This window comes from Simochromis diagramma, unplaced genomic scaffold (genome assembly GCF_900408965.1).
Source record: "Simochromis diagramma unplaced genomic scaffold, fSimDia1.1 OVJJ01000421.1, whole genome shotgun sequence".
In the NCBI taxonomy this organism is placed as follows: Eukaryota; Metazoa; Chordata; class Actinopteri; order Cichliformes; family Cichlidae; genus Simochromis; species Simochromis diagramma.
In genome coordinates this window covers 2,416,569-2,440,620 of record NW_024387250.1, presented here as the reverse complement: position 1 = coordinate 2,440,620, position 24,052 = coordinate 2,416,569, and the positions used below count along the sequence as shown (strand labels likewise).

Genomic DNA, 24,052 nt, shown 5'->3' with positions numbered 1-24,052 from the left:
GTAGCTGAAAAAGTGTAGCTAATAAAGTGGTGAGCATACAATTCTGCACTGGCTGTCTCTCCTTATGACCATCATACATTAGTAAACATCATTGTTGCAGATGAGCAATTTTGTTACCTCCCTCTCTCTTTTTAATGATAACTATGTAAATAGCCACAAAGCTAAATAGCTTAATAAATAGCTAGCTACATTTATAGCTAGCTTGCGCGATATAGTGCTAGCTAGCTAGTTAGATATCTGTCTGCCCAAGTTCTACGGGTAATTCATCTTTTTTGTTTGTTTGTTTAGTTTTTTTAAGGTGGAAATGTTGGGTATTAGCTTAGTCCTTAAGCTTAAAAATTGTATTTCCACACATATTATCAGTCAAAAGTTACAGTTATTGATTATGCCTAAACATGCTGTATAATTTTCACAGAGAAATGAGGATTGCATGCCAATATAAAACAATTCTGACTATTCCGACTTGGTATGAATGCAGATGCACTCATCTAGGTCACCTTAGGCTGTAACACTGTGCTTACAGCAGTGAGTGTCATGAGCTAAAGAGAAACTTGGGTACAGCAGTGTATTGCAGTTCCCATGACAGAAATACAAAAAAAGAAAATGTTCTCATTTTTACATCTTTTCACTTTTCAGAAGACATTTTTTAACATTAGGAAACATATTCCCATAGAAGACACCAGGTCTACTGTTAAATTTATTTTTGCCTTAGTCACAAGATATGTTGGTTTGTAACACAATAAGAAACTTATTTATTTTTGAAAAATCAGGGTCAACTATTGTCTGTAGAGCAAACTATAAAATTGAAAATCACTGATACCAACAACAGCTACCCATATATACTACACCACAAGTAACCTGCGACATGTCTATATCATATCACTGTCAATCATTTCAGGCTGCATGGTTGTTCCAGACAAGGCAGACTTTATGCAGCTCATGCCTTTCTCTGCTTAGAGCATGCAAATCAACGGTTCATGCTTCAGCGACCTTGTACTGCATGTATTTTATGGTGTATATATTGTATTATATGTCCCATGCCCTATTTTTGTTAAGAGATTACACGCGTCATCTTATTTTTGTGATTTTCTTCCATGTTGTTTAGCAAAACACACAAACAATGGTGGTCTTCTTTCTGCTGTCAGGCTGTTGCCATCTTGTTTTAAATGCACGTATAATTGAATACCTATGCATACCTGTAGTACAAAAACAAAGTGTGTCTAATATCCACATCAGTGCTAAGCAACTGTCATTATGATGTATACACTTTGCTCAATGATATCTCGCAGCTTCTAAAAGTAAACCTATGGTGTATTTTTTTAAAAAAAAAACAGAACATTCAATCAGATCTGTAGTAGCTTCCACATATTTATTCAGAGACTATTTGGGCATTTTACATGCTGTTAGGCATTCAGGGGTTAAACACCAATCTGGTTAAATCAAATAATGATGAAGAATTTTCATGAAGGGAAATCCTCTCACACTACTATGTGATCACTGATGCTTTTTTCCTGCCTTTTTCCCCCGCAGCTGTTGTTTGATCTAGAAACAGCTTTCAAAGCTACAGTGGAAGAAGAGAACCACCTTTGCCCTCAGCAATGGAATATCACTAGTGTGGTGAGACCTTTGCCAACTGAAGGGGCACGCTCTCATACTGAGGTCGAACACCGGCTACATTTTAATATTTTCCCACTTCTTTGTGTGCCTTCACTGTGAGAATATTAGACCAGACAATAGTTTCCCAAATGGAGCTGTGATTTACATGACATGAACTCTGATTAAAATACAATATGGCCACTGACTGCCTCTCTGTCGTGGTCCATTATTCTGTGAGAAAGATTTATTTGGAACACCTTTAATCTCAGTAATTGTGCTATGAGAAGCGAATGGCTACTGTGCAGGCTCATAGTCACATTACATTGGTTTTGTTAAAATAAGCTGGGAAGTGATGAGTCGTAACATATATAAGCTTTTTTTGGTTTCTGTACAGTATGCAAGTGTCTTATATGTAACTGATATGCTCTAAATGCTAAAGGGTATGTCAGCCAGGTCATTTACTTAGACGAGATTTCCAATCCTGGTTTGACACTTTATTCATTTTTATAAATGAACTAATACAAACTAGAGCAGATAATGTGGATTGCATGAGGTAATTATTATAAAAAAGCTCATCATAAAGATGGTAATCATAATAATCTAGAACAGCACACTATAAAGGGCAAAATACACTAAGTTGACTGAACCTGCAGTATCTGTATTTCTAATTCCTTATACTAAGATAATGAAAAGTCTCAGTGATCTTGCTATACATCTGCCAGGGCATCTGGTTTATTAACTGACACATGTCCGCTATAAGTCATATAGTCTGCCCCCTCTATAAAAAAGAATAATCACCTAAAATGAATCTACCGAGGCCAGACTTTTTCCAACACATTTTGGCAACACATATTTTCCACACATCTTTTTCAGTATCATATTAGCTATGTGTCAGTTCTCTTGTTGGCATAGCTCCACAGTAGCTCATTAACCAACTGTTTGGTAGGACACAATCTCAATCTTGTGGAAGGTGAAGGCTAGTGTAGCATGCCATGCAAATAAAGGGGTTTGTTCTCCATCTGGCCAGGAACACCTCTGGGTATATTCTGAACCATGGAGACCAAATGGTTTTTCCATGTGAAGAGACCACACAATGCTTTTGAATTAATTCCCTGTACTGCAAAAATTTAAAAAAAGAAAGAAAAAGTCTCCACTTCATATAATGGACTAGAGGCAAAGTGATTGTCCTCATATCACACAGCTCACGTTTAACACTTAAAAATGCCAACTTGTCACCCAAAAACCAATAAAAAGCTCATAATGAATATAGGCACTTTAACTAACAAGTCTAAAGCGTTAAGTGCTGCAGTGGCATAGTGTGATATCCATTGAAAATGCCATCCTAAAGAACCTACGAATGAAACTAGAATTACAATCTATTAATCTAATCCATAGAATATTATCATTTTAAATAATTGACAATTATAAATATTTCACATCCAGAATAATAATCAGTAATTCTGATGTAATTATCAAAAGGTTAGAATGTTTTGACATGTTTTGTCTTGAAGTCTCGAAGGAATCCTATAATCAGTTTTACAAAATCCATGAGAACTACATAAAGTAACTATGTGAGAATTATTTACAATCTCAGTGATTAAAAAAAAATAAAGAAAAAAAAAAGGTAACTCAAAATTAAACTCCACTGACACAAATCTCAAAGAAAAATGACTAAAGCTGAAGTTTTATTAATTAAGCTGTAGTTTCTATTAATTAAATTCAAAGGGAAAAAAGCATAAATATAGCCTTTCCGCTCTTCAGATAGTTTAAGTGGATGGAGCCTTGACTAAACAGCAGAGGCAGAGAATGTGCAGGAAAGGTCCAAGATAAGATTAAAGTTTACACATGTGAACTTGTCTTTGCTCAAGGAATTCAGCAAACCGAGCAAGGACAGCACAGACTATAGATTGTGTGCGAGACTCTGATGCAACTCCACCTTGTACCGCAGTCTTGGCTGAGTGATGCCATGTGTTGTTTGTTTCATTTGTTGCAGTTGTCGGCCAGTAACCCTCACCTCAACCTTCTACCCTAACTCTCCCATTTTCAGGTTGCTCTTCTATCAGGTTTGGCACTCCCTGCTGAGGCTCCTCATTAAGAGGAAAGTGGAACATCTGTGCTGGTCAGGCAAGATGACTTAGGCCTCCTGGCCAGAGCCTCAGCGGAGTGTCTCTGCTAGTAAGAACAAAAACTTCCTACAGGAGCCCTCTACAATCAAAAGAGGATAACTGCTTCACCTGTGTTTTTTTTAAGACGAGTCTTTCAGCTTGCTCTGGTTTTATTTTGGCCCCCAGCTTCTCACAGTACACCTTTGTAGACAGAACTCATTTCCATTGTGGCTGTGTTTTACAAATCCCTTTAATGCCGCTCCCAGTAGAAACCGCCTAATTGCTGCCTTTTAGATCCTGCTAAGCTGATGAACACTAAACTTGCCATATCAACCTTTTTGTTAGATGCGTAGAGTCTAGTGAAGTTTCTTGAGAAAGCTAAGACCACACAACCAACTTTGTAATCTCTTCAGTAAAGCAAGTTTGGTATAATGACCACTAAAGTTAAAGCACTTAGCTTTTATAAAAGACCCCTGTCAGCAGCCATCAGATACTGTCACAGGGCTGGCTATGAAAGGTTTGACAGCCGCCATCTATTATCGCAGCATTAGCAGTGCCTCAAAGGCATCATCACAATGAATACCAGTGCTTCTTCAGTTGCACTCATGCAATTCTGGTGAAATGGAAAGAATAGAACACCTGTTATTCCAACCATGGATTATGCATTACAACCTAACAGCTGAAATTAGCGACTTTTGTTGTGTTAGACGCAGCAGTTTATTACAGAACAAAACCAGATATGAGCAAAGAAGGTTAAAGTAAACAAGATTAGCAGAATGGATGTAGCAGCAAAGTGCTTTTTTTGTTGTTGCATGTTTGTATTCTTTTCACCATGCAGGAGATGGCATTTAAGATATTGTTAAGTTTCCCTACATTGCATTTCAATTTTTTAACACAAGACTACATAAACTGTTTATCTGATTGTTGTTTTTAGCAAAGATTCTTACATTCACCTGCATGTGTTTGCTAATACAAAGTTAGAATTAATTAAAAATATGTATTTAATCTTAGTTAACTGTATCTCAGTAACTAACCTTATTAACAACACAAGCCTTCATGTTTATCCTGAGGCTTGTTTTACCATGGTGCAACTTCCTTAACAGCTAACCATGCCTTTATATAAGAGCACATGCTCTCTTTACTTGAATGTGGATCATTGGTCTCGCTTGATCTTTGCAAAAACCACTGAATGAAGCTGCCATGTTCCTATTTACATATTTAAGACTCGGTATCTAAAAGCAAATAAGAGGCTCTGAATTTTAATTTTTAACTCAATTTTCTTCTTATAAACACTTACTGATGCTACACTGAACATAGTTACAGTATTTGCAAGCATTTAGTGTCATTTAAAAGCATAAAAATATCATTCTCCTTAATTCAGTTACCTTGACAATATTTGCTGTATTGTGTAAAAGCTTTTGTCTATGCACTGGGATGTGCTTAATGTACTAAATCTTAGATGCATATGCAGACAAATTTTATTTTCAATTAGTCTGAAGAATAGTGTTAGACAATTTCCTTGACAAATAACCTACAGTGAATACTAAATAACAAGTTTTTAAAACGGCTGCACTGGGATCAAGCCATGGGCTCCTTTATGTTTATTGAGTAGTAGCTATGGAGGATGGATTTAAGGTGAATATTAATGGAGAGAAGGTGAGTCACGGTTGTGTGAAGTGAAAACGACCAAACCCACGCAAAGCTCTTGGTGTAATGTATGCAGCGCCTAATTTCCTATTCCTCTCAAAGGAAGCTTTCTGAAACTAACCCAGCCGCTCTATTTATATCTGGCAACATCTTTTCATCTCTTTGCTGATGGAGCCATTAGGTACAACATAACCCTATACCGTTTTAACCTCCACAATGAAAGCCTATGTTAAAATGATATTTCATTTACAATTTACAAGCTAACAAGATTTTACTGATAAACATCGTAATAGATCCTTTTAACGAAGAAAGCGATCATTGCCATTGCTCTATTCCAATATGTTGCTTGTGAAACAAAAACCTGACTGATCTCATGAATTGAACATAAAACAGATTTTCCTGTGTTTCATTTACATCTGAGTGGATGTGCATGCCCGAGTTATTTATGCCTGCGAGGGCATGTGAATGAGCGAGAAGGAGCCAGTACTAAACGAGGTCAATGCTTTATTTTCTTTTAATATAATTTACAGTCTGACTCCTTAGTCACCCACAGTTCTTTCATCCTGTGTCTGTTAGCTGCAAATTTGAACGGACATTAGTTTGCAATCTGCTTGTAAATGGGAATATTGAGAATATGTACATGTTGAAGAAAAAACATCTAATTTTGCATTATCAGTAACGAGTAATTTCTAAGACATTTGGATGCATGCGTGAATTCAAGACGTTCAGAATTAGCATCTGTCTTTAGCCAAGCATCTACTGTTCCTGCTGCTACAATTAGTAGGGATGCACCAATTTATCGCCCAATCATAGGCAATGGTAGAAAGTCCGGAAACATAATGACGATGACAGTGAATAATGATTAAACAACTTTACACATATACTGTTAAATTGCACAAAAGATGTAATTTATCCCTGACAATTTCCCAATTTGTGATTGTGTATTGATTAGACTTCAAAACAAACAAACAAAAAAGAATAAAAGATTGTGATGTAGAATATGTATTATGCATATAAAACAGACCAAAGTGGTTCACTGATTTCATTAAAATGTCCAAATTTTTTTTTGGTGCTCATGAACTTACATTAGACTAACTGGGTCTTGCTAAAAGATTATGTGTCTTGTATACAGTAATGTTTTTATAAATAAGAATCATATTAAAGAGTGGTAGTACCTGCTGATTCCCCATGTGTCTGTAGGGTCTTTACCTTAGAATATAGTATGCATTATGATGACCCAGCTGGCACTGATACACAGATTTACTGCTAAATAAGTATTCAGTTTAATTTAGTTTTATTGCAATGAGGAGAAAAGCAAGCAAAAGACACCAATGTCTGGGTTTGTTGACCATTTCTTATGCAAAAATTAAAGTGGAGCATGAAAAACTCTAGAAATGCAAATTGTACCTCTGACTAACTTTCATTATGTCTAACACTCCTTTTAACCCATATAATAGCAAAAACCCGCCATATTTCACTTATATTCTTCTCCATATTACAGCAAAAAGTATGTCTCTTATTTTAAATCACCTGTGTATGTTTTCTTTATGGCACATTTTTTAGGTATCAGGAGCACATTTTACCATTTTATTCATGCACACAAAGACATTAAACCTTTCTTTTACAGCAACTTTGAGGAAAAGCACATTTCAGAGGGAGGATAAAAACGACGATTTTCAGATGGATAGTGCTACTTTCTTTCTATTCCAATGAAATGATGCTGTTTGTAATTTTTAAATCCCTCAAGTTTTAAACAATTCTGTTGAACAAAATTCTACGATTATGCTGGGAAATAAGTCGAAAATAAAAACACCACGAGTACGAGGCTGCGGCGCCGAGTTCACTCACCAGCTGGGCATCTGCAGGAAGCTGTTCCATTGGAGCGTGTCAGGCAGGTGGAGTTGTGTAGGCAGGGATTGTGGAGGGGGTCACACGGGTCATAAGGCTGGCTGCACAAGGGGCCACTGAAGAAGGGGGGACAGGTGCAGGAGAACTCCCCAGGTATGTCTGACTCCTGACACCGAGCTCCATTTAGACAAGGGCCAGAATCGCACTCATTCACATCCTCTGTACAGTCCACACCTGTCCAGCCTCGTGAGCACAAACACCTTACATACACCAGAGAGGAGATGTTACACAGTAGAGGTTATTTTGCCATAAATCTAAATGAATCATAAATGAATAAACACTTTTTAAAATGTTCTAAAGGCTATGGCAGTCATACTCTTTGGGACAATTATGCTAAAAATGCATTCAGCAGATGTTCTGGGAGTTGCTGCAGACAAACTCCTGAATAGCTTGCTTTTTTTTTTTTTTAATGATAATTTAAATTACCCACAAAACACACTCTTCTACACAAAACCTCAGTGTTACAGTGCACGCGTTCTCCACACTGATCTCCTGGATCTCTGTTAGAGAAAGTACGAATTTTAGTGTTTAACTGCACTACTGGTCAGAGCAGCTTTTAATTCTGGACAGCTGAATGCAGGACACAAGAGGTTAGAGTGCTGAGTGGGAATTTAATGGAAATGTATGCGTTCTAGACAGAAAGAGAGACAGATGGAGACAGAGAAACCGAGAGCCAACCACAGTGTATGTAAATCTCAAGTATCTGCTCTTAAGGCAGGTGAATACTCCACTTGGTGGCAGTGAGTACCCGGGCACTACAACCACTCCACCTTGCATTCCTTTCCATCCCCCAACTTTTCTACCTGAAGCATTTTTATGTCTCCCCAGTGAGAGCGGGCATTAGCCGAAGCAGATACACCAGCTTTTTCCTCCAATGAGTCACAGATCCCCTGAAACCTTTTCATGCTGTGAGCCATTGATTGACTCATTTGTTTTACCTGCCATCTGCAATTCATTATCTCCGGTGCCAGTGGAAGGACATATTGCTATCTCTGAACGGCTTCTTTTTCCCCCGCATTTCTTAAGTGACTGATGCACCTCGCGAGGACGCTGCCCTCGAGCCAGCTCGCACACCTACTTGTAGCTGTTGAGAAGGTCTGTGCAGGTGGCGTTGTTTTTGCAGGGTTGTGATAAACATTCATCAATTTCTTGTTGGCAGTACTCCCCCTCCCAGCCAGAACGACACACACACTCATAACTCTGCGATACAAGAAAAAGGGAAACAATATTAGATTAACACTGGAAAGTAGTCACATTTCACATCTGCACTATGTAGAGTTAGTATTTTAGGTGGTTAGAATCGAATATTTAGGAGAGCAGTAGGCACATCTCACATGCAGGGACTGTTAATTAAGTTGTTACGGAGCAGACAGGGCATTTTGCCACTCATTTGTTTCGTTATTTATATTGGTTGCATTTTAAAAAACAAATGTTGCAATGCTTAATATACTTGATTTAATTCATCTCAATGTTCTTGAAAACATTGCGGAATAAAACCTCCTACTCACACACACACACACACAAAAAGCTTTCCTGTGGAAATCTGTTTAAAGTGAGGAAGAGTCATGCTTGTCTTACATTTCCACATTACCGTGCTGATGTATTCCTCCTACCACCCACCCTCTGGACAGTATGCGAGCCTGTTTTTTTCCATCACATTCAAGATACGATGATACAAAACCTTTATGAAGCGTACAGCATTACCACCGCATATTCTTTGAGGGATATTTTCACAGCCAAGCAAATATGTAAAACACGTTGGATTTAGTTTTGTCAGGTTGTTTTTTTTTATTCTGGAGCCAGTAAATGTGTTGTTAGTACTTTAAATTCAAAAAACGTTTTATACAAAGCTCAAACATTGCTAATCTTTTATTTTCTTGCCTTTCCTCTATTCAAAACAGTATGTGGACCACTCGTCCTTTATTTCATCACTGCAATCGGCGCTAAAATAATGAATTGCTGCAAGAGAGATTAATGTTTTTCTTCCATTACTTTCCAAGAAGCCATCTTAATTTAAATTCCTCTTTGCATACGTTATGAACGTAGTCATATGGTCAAAGGTTGTTTGGGATTTATCATTGCCAACCCTCTGTCGAAAGGTCCCGGGTACTTGCGGTTGAATGCATGCTAATATTTATTTCATACACTGAAGGGGAGCCGTTAAACTTTGTCTGATATAATTTGTACACTGTAGGCCTTATGGTGGTGGGGGAAAATGCCGTCATCTCATGATAAATTAGATACCTCCAGGAGACTCCAATTCCTTACCCCTGGCAATAGAACATAATCTCATTTTTGCTGCTAAGTCACCTTCAGGGACTGCAATTCTCCAAAATAAGGTAAAGCTCTGTGGGACACAATGTTCAGAGAGAGAAATAGCTGCACTGTAAACAAGACTATGTGATGGGGTTTCCAAAAAACGGCCCTATTTGAATAATGAACCGAGAAAAATGTAACGGTAAAACACGGTGACTAAAAAAATACCTGTGGAAATTTCATTATATTCCTCCTATCAGATCCCATCGTCTTCTTACACAGTGTCCTTTTGTCTTTGGACTTGAAGTTTAGTTTATCCCAGAAAATGAAAATTACACTACAGTGTTTTAACCAGCTTTTGCACCACAATAGGCTTCCATTGGTATATTGTTCCTTATAAACTACATCAAAAAGAGCCAGATAAAATTATTAGTAGAATATGTTGACTGACTTTAAAATTTTAATGATGGATGACTTTTATTTCTTTATACCAGCTGGATAAAACACAACCATTACTGATAAGCTACAAAAAATGAAAGTCATGTTATAATCTTAAAACTTAGCTCTGCAAATCTTAATACTGATTTCATGAGAATTAAATTTGGTACAGAAACTTTATAAAAATTTATTTGTAATTGCAAAGTGTTCTCCTCTATCTTAACATTACTACTCTAATGTAAGCCTTTTTTAAAAACTCGACTACACACATCATAAGTTACCAGAGGGAAAAAAAAGGCTAAATATATGGACTTTATCTATGACACATCTGTTTTACTACTGCAATCTGTTAGCAAAAAAGCAGCTGTTGGAAAAAGGCTCCTGGTACTCATTGCACAGTTAGTGAGCAGCATGCGGTTCCCAAGGCCTTTCCGCAGCTGCAACATATCAATGTTATTGGCTTAAAAAACATTTGAATAAGTACAAGAATAGAGTTGTGCCTTCAAGACACAAGTTTTAAAAGTTCTGCTTTTTTTTGTTAAACTTAACTTCTGACATAAGCATTTTTTATTTCCCGTCAAGCCCGCCCATGTGTTGCATAACCAGGACGTGGAGGTCTTTAATGGGGAATATGTCGTGCTATAGATGTGCTTAGACACTGTAAAGTTATTAAATGGCTATCAAAAATATAAATAAAGAAAACCCTATTGAATATTTCTATGTTTATTATGACTTACACTTTAAACATAAAGATGAAGCTTTTTTAAATAATTACTAATTATCAGGTATATGTGTTGTTTTGGACACATGATCTAAAACAACACTGGTTAAAAACAGAGACGCTATCATTACAAATGACTGTTTTCCTTCTAGGGATACTTTGGTAATCCTTTGGTTATTATGGTACATTGGCTACAAGGCATAAGTGGGACACTGTAATTGGCATAATTCTTCTATTATGAGATATAAATAATAATGGCCATCTATGGGACATAAGATATTAACAGTTCCCTACCTTATTTTCCCCCCAGACACCCAAAACAATATGAATCATGCTGGACCTGTAAACCAGATAACTGGCGAGCTGCTCTGGAGCACAAAGTCATGCCGATGTAGTTTATTCGTTTTTAATAATGTGCCAATGTTCGAGTTACTGCACACTTGTTAATATTTACTGCAAAAGAAATGTTTTAAAACACCGAATGCACAGCAGCCATCAAAGGTAATATACAGTAACTAATGTGATTCATGTCTATCAATATTTTATGAAGAGTTACCAACTGTGGCGATTTGCAGGACTGGGCAATTCTGAAGCATAGGCTATAACATCACTCCATTATACTGCCTTGGAAAAATGTTTCAACTTACCAGATGGAGGTCCTTACATACTGAGTTGGTGCTGCACAAACTGTTCACGCAGTCATCAATGTCTTTCTCACATCTGAGCCCAGCATAACCGGGACTGCAAAGGCAGTAAAAGCCATCTACAACTAAAGGAAAAGCCGGAGCATAGTTACAGTACCTTGCATCATAAATTAATTCACTCAAATCTCTGTGGGTCCTACATCTCTACACAGGTAAGTGCTGATTATGAGCATAAATGACTACACAATGGCTACTGTGATTCTATTTTTAAAGGGTATGACCATTACATAAATGACTTAGGCTGTATCAGTAAGACCTGTTGCTGGCAAAGTCCAAACTGCCTTAGTCTGACAGCTTGACACTCTAACCAGCTTTAAATGAACCTGTCTGCGATGACCATTCAGTCCTCTTCTCGCCAGGTGCTTTCCTTGTCTCGCCATATTTCTGCTCACTGAAAGCCTGAAAGCCTTGTCATTTGTTGCAACACTCTCAACATACTTGCAACACGCTGAATGATGGGGATAGAGCGCAACAGAGGGTGAGGACCAATTTCAGTGCTATTCTTAATTCAGAAGCTACAAATGCGCCAATTTCTTCCATCAGAAGTTAGAATTTCCCATGGCTAATAATCCATTCCTTCCTCTCTTTATTTATTAATGATTTTAACCAAGGATGCATCATTCTGTTTCTCCAACACAACACTGGTACAGGCAGCCAGTGACAGAGGTAATTGCAGTTCTTACAGGAGTGAATTTATTACTTCCCCAGTCAGGGTCCCTGGATTCTTCATTATCCCAAAGATTTACCACGTAATCTATGCTGTCACTCTGTCTTGGTGCGTGTAGATGCTATTACTCTCATTAAATGCTGTAAGTCCTCGGTGGCAGCAGCATTACTCATCACTGCCACTGTGGCTATGCAGTGCTGTCCCTTGTGGCTGGCTGGCTGGCTGCGACTGAGCACTGGCCAATAGGTCCAAGAATCCACCTTCACTAACCTAAGGTGAACTGGCTGCGCTCAAAATTGGCCAAGACAGCTTGTGGAGGGCTACTGTAGCACTGAGAGGACAGTGATCCACTGCCATCACTATTTTAGAAAAAGCATAAGCCAGTTCAAAACTGGACTGGAGAGCTGGCAGTTTTCAAGAACACCAGGAAGGGTGGAAGAAACAAATATTTTGATGCTTTTTCAAAACTAAACTAAATTTATGACAAAATCATGCAAATTCACAGTATAACATAAACAAAGCAAGATTCATTGACTGATAATTATTTCGAATTTATTACTTTTCAGCACTTTTCTAATGATCAGATAGTTTTTTTAAATACTTGGACTAGAGATGAAATGCACGGGAGTAACCATTCAAAATCATTCATTCAAAGTCATTTAATATCCATTATTCAAATTGTAGCGCAACATCGATGACTGATCTTCTCTGACACATCATATTAAGAAACTAATCAAGTGCACTCCAGTAAAAAATGTCCAGCTCCTCTCGTCAGATGAATGATTCTAACCACAACACCCGTAATATCTACAATGGTGAAGCAACTGAAAACTACCTATCACACTCCAAGTGAACAAAATCAAATTAGACACATAAATGGCATTTTAATGTCTAAATACACGCGTGCAGCTTTGCTTCCGTCATGAGTGTATGTCATGAAAATGTTGGGAAGACGTAAGCTGTTTCCTACCATCATAGCAGAAGCCATGAAGACAGGGGCTGGAGCTGCACTCATCCACATTGATTTCACAGCGGGGACCAGTGAAGCCACGGCGACAGTGACAGCGGAAACCTAAAGGGAAATGGTCCTGATCCAACTCTTCCACACATACTGCTCCATTCTCGCAGGGATTACTGGCCTCACAGGGTAAGAACTCACAATTATGACCTGAGGAGAGGCAAAGAAATAAATACAGGGCCCATCCAGTAGACAAGAATCTTGGTTAAAACCACAGTGCAAGAATTGATCTCAAGATTTAAAGTGTACACCTCTATTATATGTTTCCTTGAACCTACAATAGAATTTAGAACACACACCAAATGTTAATCTAAGGAAATTTACTAATTTTAGAAGAATAGTTCAGTGACACCTTATACTGTAGATGATGCGATATTAATAAGGCTGAAAATTATTTTGAAAATTTTCCACAACTTGTAGACAGTTTTTTATAGACTAGTAAACCCCTGAGTGCCTTTATATCTTAGAAACTCTGCCTCTCTTTTTATACGCAATCAGGTTACTGACCTAATTTATTGGATAATGTTCCTCCACGTACTTTTCTAACCTTTTGATCAAATCTAAAATAAGCTAATATTTTAAAATGGCAGAACATTTGATATGTTTTATGTGGTCTGTTGCATTCTTTTTTATTTACATGTAAAATAACGAACATGATGTTAACTCTATGAACATTCAAGCTGTTACAATACTACATAACATATTTAAAAAAATAAATATATATTTGTACTCATACAAAACGAGTTTTGTACAAAATTTCCTCATTCAATGCAACAATGCTCCATGCTGATTTAAAACTAGTGATAAAAGCACACATGTGGCTACTTAACCCTCAATGTCATTGCTAATGTGCTATTGAATACTGCCATTTGCATCATGTTTGAGTAACTTAACAACAGCTTTGATTATGAAAACTGACAGAACTACACAGAAAAATGAAAGTGGATAAAAATCCCTTCAGATAGACTGTGCATGAGGCTAATCTCTCCTGAGCCTACAGAAAGTAAAATAACATAATTATAAAAAGCAGAGCAGAAAATTAACCAGATCAGTGCAGATGATAAAAATCTTCAAATGTTGCAAAACATGCAAAAATAGACAAAGCACAGTGGTGGTGCATCCTACTGAGATCGTTTCTGTAAAACAATCACATGAAGGAAATGAGTGAAGTTGTAGTCGAATCAGTTTCTTATTTGTCAGGAAACTGCTGAGTCCATATGGTTTCTTATACCAAATAATATATAAGAAGCACTTTGGCTGAGCTAGCAGCTGGTTAGCTGGTTGATCCGTGAATTCTGAAAGAATCTGAAGTGTAGTTATGGCTATTTTAACGTTTTACACATAAATGTGGTGAAAATATTGATTTTGATATTACAAATGCTTCTAATAAATGGTACTTCTACTGTGACAGCTTCTCTGTTAGTTATCATTTGGTAAACAGTAGTACAACTTTTCACTGATATATTCGTTTTCTTCTTCTTTGTCGTCGGTATGTTCCTTTGGAAAGAAGTGGCAGTGCTAAATTGTGCAATATTTAATCATTTCAGAATACTTTTTCATTGTACGGTACAAGTGGGTGAAATTAAAGCTCCACAAAGCCATGGCTTTCTTGATACACTGAATCACTTGAAATCCTCAGATATAAAGTGAGTTAATCATTCACCCTCTGAGAAATACTCTCAGAAATGGCTTTAGCGTTTGACTTCATGAACTGTATAATTATTTCTGTCATAGTATAAAGGAGTAGCTTTGCACACTGATGCACACTGGAGATGCAGAGTGGCCACTACCACACTGTACACTGAAGTGGTGTTACAAGGGTAATCACTTGTTTTTGACATTACTTTCTACAGTTCTTTGAATCACACTGGAACACTTTCATTTTCAGAGCTCTGAATGTTTCTGCTTATGTTGTCAGTATGTCATTGAAGTGCCTTTTTAAAAGTCATTTTCTTCTGATGACTCTGCTGTAAATCCCAAATTTGTGAAATACTGCCCTGACTGTTGTCCTTCTACGATGATCTCACAGCCAATGAGCTCATTAGATCTGTCAAAGTGGTTGTTGGTTTTTACCGAGGTCGTTGGTTTTTACCGAGGTCCTTCTCGACTGGCTGCCTGATTTTTTAGGGTGAATTGCTAAAAAGAGTCTGGCTAAGTAAATGTTTTCTCTTTTTTTTCTTTTTTCCATCAAACATAATAAAGTTTTACTGTTTTGTGTTTTTGAGAAATCCCAGTTTTAGAAATGTATCACGCACAGTCAGCAGTGCATCTCTTATAAGACCAGCATGTGGATTAATAATATATTAAAAACTAAAATATTTACCAGAATGGGATTTAAACCCAGCTGTGCCAAAACTCAACATAAAAGAGTTTTTTTTTTTTCATCATTATGCTGATAAAATTATCTCATCTTTTCTTATTCATTTATTTGGGGATATAGTATCAATAATCAAATGTGAAAATTACTTTTTAACATATTTATTGATTTATTTGAGAAAATGAAATGACTGAGTAAATGAATTCACCGTGATAAAGTAATGCATCTGACAACCAGTCATGGATAAAAGTACTAGGCCGTCATGTAAACCCATGCCATGAAGCTCAGCACAGTTTCTATGCTGATGTTAATTCCAGAGGTTTGGAATATGTGGTCTGTCACTTTTTATATGTAAAAAATTAACAATGCAGTTTAACATAGTTAACTGATGTGCTGCATGTAGAGTTACAGCTATTTCTAATTTTCAACCCTTGTTTCTTTGTTGGACTTTTGCATTCACAATACACAAGCAAAATTACAACAACAAATTACATAAAACCATAACACACAATGATTACAAAATTATGAAGAATTCAGTGTAAAACATAACGTAAAAAAAAAAAAAAAAAAACATAAGAAATTATTAGAACCCAGGCTCTGGGCTCTTTAGTACTGAAGAGGATTAGGGCCACTGGAAAAGAAATCTGAGAAAAAAGTCAGAATTCTGACTTTTTTTCTCAGAATTCTGAAAAAAAATATTTTGATGAAATAGTCAGAATTCTGAGAAAAACGTCAGAATTCTGACTTTTTTCTCAGAATTCGGGAAAAGAAGAAGAAAAAAAAAAAGACATGCCCACTTTTTCCCCCCCCAGTGGCCCTAATCCTATTGCGTACTTTAGAACCCAAACTTTCACAGATATTTTCAAAAGTAGACTACATGGCTACATCCGTGATTTTATGAGAATTAAAACACCGGAATCCACAGACAAAGAGGGGTGATTAATTGCTTTTGTCTAAATTGTGCATTTGTTGCATAGTGACCAGCAAAAGATGTCTGCAGAACATAAAAGTATCACGTCACAGCGAAGTTAACATTAAAGGTTTTGGTTAAAGAATTTTATCACTTCAACACTTATCCAAAGAGATATTTGTGAAAAATGTATTAAAATGTATTTGTTAACAAAAGGTAACACTTTAATAGTAAATTGACTGACTTACTCTAGTTTTGTTTTTATTTGATTCAGTTTAGTTTTTTGTTTGTTTCTTTACTGGACAATGAAATTGTAATTCTTAATTTTTCCCAATAATTTTCAGTAAACACATATTAAAATGATTATAAAGTTAATGTAAAGTTGTATCTAATATTTGAAAATGGTTTATAAATGTTGTGTAAACTATCTAGAGCCATTTGGATAATAACAAGTTATTATTATTATGAAGTTAAAACAGTTATTAGTTTACAGAGTAAACTAAGTAGGCAGGTGGCGTGGCACTGACATAAAACACAACAGTGAGCCTAAAGTGTCATGGTCATGCCCTATTTCACTGTTTTCTCATATTTATTTGCACTTTGCACTAGCTGTTATATTGTGGTTAGGGTTTTAAAAACACCAAGTTAAAGAGTTTTAGGACATGTGAGAATAAAGATGTCACATGGCTGGGGGAAGCATCAACCGTGGCTTATACCTGCCTAGTTATTCAAGAGTTCTTTATTTAACTACAGATTAAGAATAAAGACTTACTAATTTTGTTGAGACATGTGAAGTTAGTTCAGACAGGTGAAAATAATAGTATGTGAATTTAATTAACTTTGCTTTTTGTCCCCATTCCCTCAGTGCTCATTACCTTTAAATGGAGCCACACACTGGCAGAAGTAATTACCAGGCTGGTCAATGCAAGTGGCTCCATTCTTGCAGGGAGATGAAGCACACTCGTCAATGTCGAGTTCACATGTTGTACCTTTGACGGGAAAGAACACAACTTGATAAATATGCTATGCCGAAGAGTGATCGACGTAAACATTCAGTAATTCAACCAATTAAAAATGACCTTTTCTGTATTATTATCTATGCTGTACCGCATGTTCTTGCTGTTACTTTATATCAATCTTTCACCTGACGAAGAAAAGCAAATTGAATGTGGATAAACAACATGTACTTTTGGCATTCTTTGTGGGGAGGGGATATTGCGGACCTTAATGCTACACACAGAGAATGAAAGAAGTGCTAAACAGAGCTATAATACCATAAAGGGTTTCCTGCTGTGCTGCAGCAACGTAGCTGGAGCAGCAAGAACATCCTCTTTCTATTTTACATATCATTTGTCAACATGCAAAAAGAAATAAAAGAAAAAGAAAAAAAGTTTTAAATGCATAATCCTTAAGAATTTTAGAAAGAAGAGAAATCACCTCCTTTGTAAGATTTCACAGGATTGAGCACTGCACCACTTCTATTTTTGGGTCTGCACTGTGAATCCTGCTCTGTGAGAATTATTAGCAAATTGCTAGGAAACAGTTCAAAAGCCATTGTTGTGGTTGACCTTTAAGTTTGGGAGTCTTACCTGTGGTTTAATCTACAGTCAACTTTGCACTATAAACAGTGAGCATCGTAGCACCACATGTAAAGCAAAAAGCACTACAGGATAAGATGAGTGCAAACGTAACACCGCTCTACAAATTGCTCCTAAATAACCATGACCATTTTACACCTAAATACAACAAAGCAGAGGAATGACTATGGCTGTAGATTCATGTTCACATGTTAGTGCGAGTCTGAACTATAAACTGTAAGCATAAACATATCTACAGTGCTTCATAGCCCAAGATCTGTTGCAGATTTAGTACTTGTTCAACCTCAGAGACATGTTCACGTCCACAACCCCCATTTTTGTGAAGTTTTATTGCTTCTCTGTTTATTTGTACTGGAAAACTATTCACACATTATGCAAAATAAATATATGTATAGGATGTCACATCACACATTACAGAAGTATTCACATAAAGTGCATTCACTAACCTGCAAAGCCAGACATACAGAGACATCCGTAGGCATGAACTAGGTCAACACAAGTGGCATTGTGCAGGCAGGGAGAGGACGCGCACTCGTCTATGTTGACTTCACAGTAGATGCCTATAATGTTAACAAGCAGCAGCAGTCACAAATGGTCAAAAAGTGCCATACAGCACAGATTTGACTGAAGGAAAGAAATATGCTTTATTTGGCATGACGGTTAAATGTGTATATGTATGTATGCTCAACAGGTAATTTTGACTACGCCTACATAGTTGCATTAACAACCATGAGCAGGTGTACATAATAAAATGATTGATGGGCACACTCACATTCTATAGAATACAGACTATTGACTTGCTGTTCTGTCCTTGTTTTTTGCTCAAAATAGAGAGCAGATTAGCAGCAAACTAACCAAGCAGCAAGATGATTTTTTTCCTTCACTATCGCTGTTTCGCACATTTACTCTCTGTAAGCTTTAGAGGAGGCTGTTACATAGTGTGAAATGCCAAAATGATAACGGGTCTTTGAATTACACCAACATTCCATGTAATTACAGTGTACTGTTTGTGCTGCACTTGTAACACTATAAACAATAGAGCTGGTTTTTTTTTAACCTCATCTCCTCCTTTGTGGATCTTTTCTAAAGATTTACATGATGGAAGCATTAACACATTGGATTAGTCTTGACGGTCAGCTTTCCCAGAAATAATTATCTAAGTGATCTCTCTTTAACACAGTTGAGACATCCAAGTTTTTGTGTTTTTTTTTTCAAAGTTTTTGTCCAGTAATGAATGCTACATAACATTTTATTAAAGCAGATTTGCTAAGACATATGTTCTATTATATTCTGGGAATTTATTCTGATTTTGGTGACTCAATTATGTCTTTAATTACAAACAGAGAATAACACTTTTAAAGTCAGAATTTGGTAAAATTTATGAAGTTTCCTCTAGATTTCAGTTCAGAAAACCCATGAAATGTCAATATCAAAGCCTTTTAGATTTTATTTAGATAAACACTGACATCTTATGAGTTTATGAATCCCTTATTGTGCTAATGACAATACCAAACAAACATTTCTACTTTGCACAGATGTATTAAATAATCTGTGAAAAATTTAATGGCAGCATTGAAGTTCTCAGAAGGATAAACATCCTCTGGCTCTCCTCTGACAACACAGACTACATTTTTATACCTTTGATTAGCAAGAGTGTAGTTGGGTTAAAGTAAACACTGCCTTTGCTTATTTTACTCAACACTTATGTTAAAAAATAGCCACAACTGGAGGCATCAAACCCAAAGATATTTGTTTCCAAAAATCCAAAAATTACATTTACAGCAAGGAAATATTTACACAATTTTAGCATTACAATTTAAACTTACTGTATTACCTGTTTAAGGAAACATTTTTCAAGAGCTATGACTATAAGAAATTAAATACATTCAGTGAAACTTCAGAAGCACCACATCCAACCTCGAGCCTGTAAAGTTTTATGCACTTTAAGATCATTTTCATACTTCAGCTGTGGGCAATAAACTCTTAACACTTTGATTTTTCTCAAAATTGGATCACAAATCAAACTGCTAGCACTGTTTAATAAATATTTTAAAACATACATTTTAAGGAAGCTGTAAATATATAGTAATAAAACAGAACAAGAAAAAAATACATATTTGTGTATTAAATTTATATGATCTTACATTCATGGCATCGTGTTAAAAACAAACATACATTTTCCGTGTTGCATTAACAATAAATTACATAATATATGGATATTATATTTTCACTATGCTTGCTAATGTTTATAGACATTTGCCAGTTATTTTGAGTGACTCTTGCTCAGCTTTATTTTCATAGGTCACACATATAAGTTTGAGCAGTCATGGTAAGAAGCATATAAAATACCTGTGATCCCAGGGGGACACTGGCAGCTGAATGAGTTGAGCTCATCTACGCAGGAGCCTCCATTGCGACAAGGCTGGCTGAGACATTCATTCACTTCAATCTCACAATTATTTCCTAAGAAAATATAAAAGAAGGACTGCATGTTGACAAATTGCTTCTGTGAATAAAATGCCACTTTAACTCACAAAAAATAACTTCAAGATAGCTTTCACTTACCAATAAATCCTGGTGCACAGAAGCAATTGTAGCCATTCAAAGTGTCTTTACAAATGCTCAGGACTCCACATGGCTCTTTTTCACAGTCATCAATGTTTATCTCACAAAACTGGCCTGTTAAACCTGTGGAAAAAGGGTGAGACATTCTACGGGATCTCTCATTTTTACATTGCATTTCTTTAAAGTTATCTCTTTAGGATGCTTGATAACATACCCTTTTTTTTTTAAATCTCTGAAAGTTACATTGTTTATCTCTATAACTCGAGAAAATGACAAAACGTACACTGTATTGTTAAGGAAAAACAAAAATGTAAATATTTATGTGGAATTTTGGACTCTGAAACAGTGTTTTGGGGACTTTTCTGCACATATTTTATAGTGCAAGGTTGCACATGTGCACACATGAGCAAGACAAGCTGATACCATAAAAAAAGAAATGCATAGTACCCACAATGGTTTGGAAGAAGAAGACTGCGAGGAAGCAAATGTTAATAACAGAGCAGGGTTAAATAAAATTCCAAAATGTCTTTGTGTTTCATGTTAAGGGAAGACATGCGGTTATTGTTGCAGTGTGTTATAGGAGAAATAATTAATGAAAACATAAGCCTTTTTACAAGAAAACCCCAAAGTGCACCTTTTAAGCATAAAATCAACATGCATTAAAAATGTAAGATGTTTGTCATGAGCATGTTTGGTTTGAGGCTTTTTATAACTACAATTTTCTTCTGTTTAAAAAAACAAAACAAAAAAAAAACAACTGGTTTTACTTTCAAATGAAAACACAGCACTTCATACAAGCAATGAACCCTCAGTGCCTTCCACACTGTTCACTTAATGCTATGAAAGAACTTCTTAGAGAAGGAAATTAGTCATTCGGGATGTTGTAGGTAGACGACAGTTGATTGCTAATGAAATTGTTTTAGCATTTCTAAACAATTTGCAAAAATTGTCCTATTTTATTAACATTTTACTAAGTACCAAAATTATCAGTGTGATCTGGAGGTTTAAACATTTGTTATAACAATTCTTTGTGGCCACTGCTAGTACAGTAAGTGCGGCAATCACCAGTACAGGTTGCATTTTTTATCAAATAGAAATGAAGTAATGACTGCAATTTCGGATTGAAATATTTCATGTTATAATAATAGATGTGCTTACTTGTATTTTATCAAAGGGATACATTGCTAAAGGAAGACTTGTGGAGTCTACGTGGGCAAAGAGGAATCCTAAACGTCACCACTGCTTTGAAGTCAGCTCACAACCTGATGAACTGAGCCTTGACTTACACATTTCATAAGACTGTTATGTGTTGTTGCTTAAGGCCAAAGAGATTAGACTCCCACAGAGAAGAAAGCTGAACAAGTAAAAGGCTCAAACTGGGAGTGTGTCTGCTATATACATGATTCATTCAAGGAAATGCCGCACCTGAAACAAGCCCCTGCAGAGTGATGAACCCACCTGGTAAACAATCACACTTGAACCCTCCTGATAGATTGACACACGCTGAACCATGTTGACACAGGCCATCAACGCAGTGGTTTATAGGTGTTTTGCAGTGCCGCCCAGTGTACCCATGTTGACACACACATCTAGAAGTATTTTCCAGCTTTTCACAGAGGATGGTTCCCTCGGGGTTGCAGGGATTTGACACACATTGGTTTACCGATGAGGAGCAATCTTTGCCAAGGTATCCTGTAAGAGGTGGGATCAAAGGCATGGTTGATGCTATGTGCTGTGTACAGTAAGCTGTTCCACATCTGTCAAAAATCATGAATTGTGATTTCATGTAAATATGTCATTGCCAGGATTTTTAGTCCTTGCTGACTTGCATAATTCAACCAGTCAGCGTATATATCAATAAAGCCAAAGAGAGACTTCAGAAATAGTACAGGAAAACATACAGTCAGCCTTTTCACCAATCTGAATATGTGTATATTGGCTTCTAATGATATTCAATTGGAGGTAAAATATGTGTTGATTATTCCACAGAAAACAACAACACTGATATGTTTTAATGTGCACTAATGACTGAAGGATTGAGCGTCTAATTAAGTGATGCTCAGTGTGGCTACATCGATTAAATAACTTAATACTATTTTTTATGAAGCCCACTGTTCAACATTTATAGATTAGTGACTGGAGCAATGAGTATGTCTGATCAATATGTCAAAACAAAGATTAAATAAATGTATGCCAGTCTGCTGTGTAAAGGCTCGTTCAATACCTGCCGGACAAATGCACTGCGTTTCCCCAGTCAAGCTGTAGGAGCAGGTTCCTCCATTTTTGCAGAGGTCAGGTGTACATGGAGAGTCGGACAATGAACAATTTTTTCCTGAAAAGGTAAACATTGTTAACAAGATTGTTAATTTATCAAGGTAATGACGAACGATAGGACTGGAAACATACAGAAACGTCTCAACAAGGTGACACACAAATGAATTTGACTGTAGCGAGGAAAGACCATTAAAGTGAGAAGTGTGTGTTTTAGTAATGAAGTCAGTAGGGGAGATAATGCTGTGTAATTGCCATATCTTTGCACTTTTAGTGTCTATCAAGTTTTTTTCTAACCACTGAAAGCACACATAGTTTATTGAAAAATATGTTTGGATTTTCTTTGTTAAACATATATGGGTTAGAATGAAAGTTTCATTAATATCCTAATTTAAAAAAACTAAATGAACATGTATTAGTTAGGGAAATTACCCAAAGTAATTTAAATGTTTGCACTTTGTGCTTATTAAGAGGATAAAGTGCTGTTTTGGATTTCTGTAACACATGTTCTATATGTAGACAGATTTATCCAATATTCAGCTTATACGTGTGGATTTTTAATTATCAATTAGATACACTCTTACATTAGTAAAGCCAGATATTTTAATGGTTATAGCTGTTTAACATTCATTGAACTAGGCTATGTTCATCAAGGCCCACTGTGAAAATGATAACACAGATAACTCGCCAGCAAAGCCCGCAGGACAGATGCACTCATAGTCTGCAACCAGGTCAATACATGTGGAGTTATTGGTGCAGTATCCATGGACACATTCATCATAGTTGATTTCACAGTTCAGCCCCTTAAGTCCTCGTATGGAAAGAAAAGCAAAAATCACATATCAGATATGGTGTGTGAATGTCAGTAAACACCAGACTTGAAAAGATACTAATTACCCATAAATTACAACCCAAAGCAATTTATGGCTTTCATCTAATTTTACATGACTTTTTCCACAAGTTAACAAGGTAGAGAATACACTGTGCCACAGGAAAATAAGATGTATTTTTTCACTCTGCGTGCTCACCTGTTTATGATGTTTTTTTTCATGGTGGTTAATTCTGAGTTATCTCACTACATTTGATATTTAAAAAATTAAAAGTTTGAAGTCATCATGTAAAAGTGAATGCTGCCAATTTCTGACATTTTAGTCCCTCATAAATATATTCCACCGTGTGGTCACGCTACAAAATGACTATCATTAGCACTGTCACACACTGCAGCTACAGGAGGCCCATGACTAATGCTTGGCTATCAGCACCATCGGTGCAGGTCAAATTCTCATCATTTCTCAAACTGACCATGGAACCAATTTCCACCTCTCTCCAAG

The 24,052-nt window shown here is 36.4% G+C and overlaps 1 protein-coding gene across 7 annotated transcripts in view; it reads right to left on the bottom strand.

Annotated features, from left to right (window-relative positions):
* eys (eyes shut homolog) overlaps positions 1–24,052 on the bottom strand; it is a 166,353-nt gene that overhangs the window by 98,106 nt on the left and 44,195 nt on the right. For all 7 annotated transcript variants that reach the window (XM_040001369.1, XM_040001372.1, XM_040001375.1 and 4 more), the window contains 10 exons: positions 22,675–22,782; positions 21,909–22,142; positions 20,451–20,573; positions 20,235–20,348; positions 18,332–18,445; positions 17,163–17,276; positions 13,013–13,210; positions 11,319–11,440; positions 8,335–8,456; positions 7,197–7,456 (listed from right to left, as the gene is read on the bottom strand). In XM_040001369.1, the coding sequence (XP_039857303.1) occupies positions 7,197–7,456; positions 8,335–8,456; positions 11,319–11,440; positions 13,013–13,210; positions 17,163–17,276; positions 18,332–18,445; positions 20,235–20,348; positions 20,451–20,573; positions 21,909–22,142; positions 22,675–22,782 (1,509 nt within the window). The remainder of the gene's footprint in view (positions 1–7,196; positions 7,457–8,334; positions 8,457–11,318; positions 11,441–13,012; positions 13,211–17,162; positions 17,277–18,331; positions 18,446–20,234; positions 20,349–20,450; positions 20,574–21,908; positions 22,143–22,674; positions 22,783–24,052) is intronic.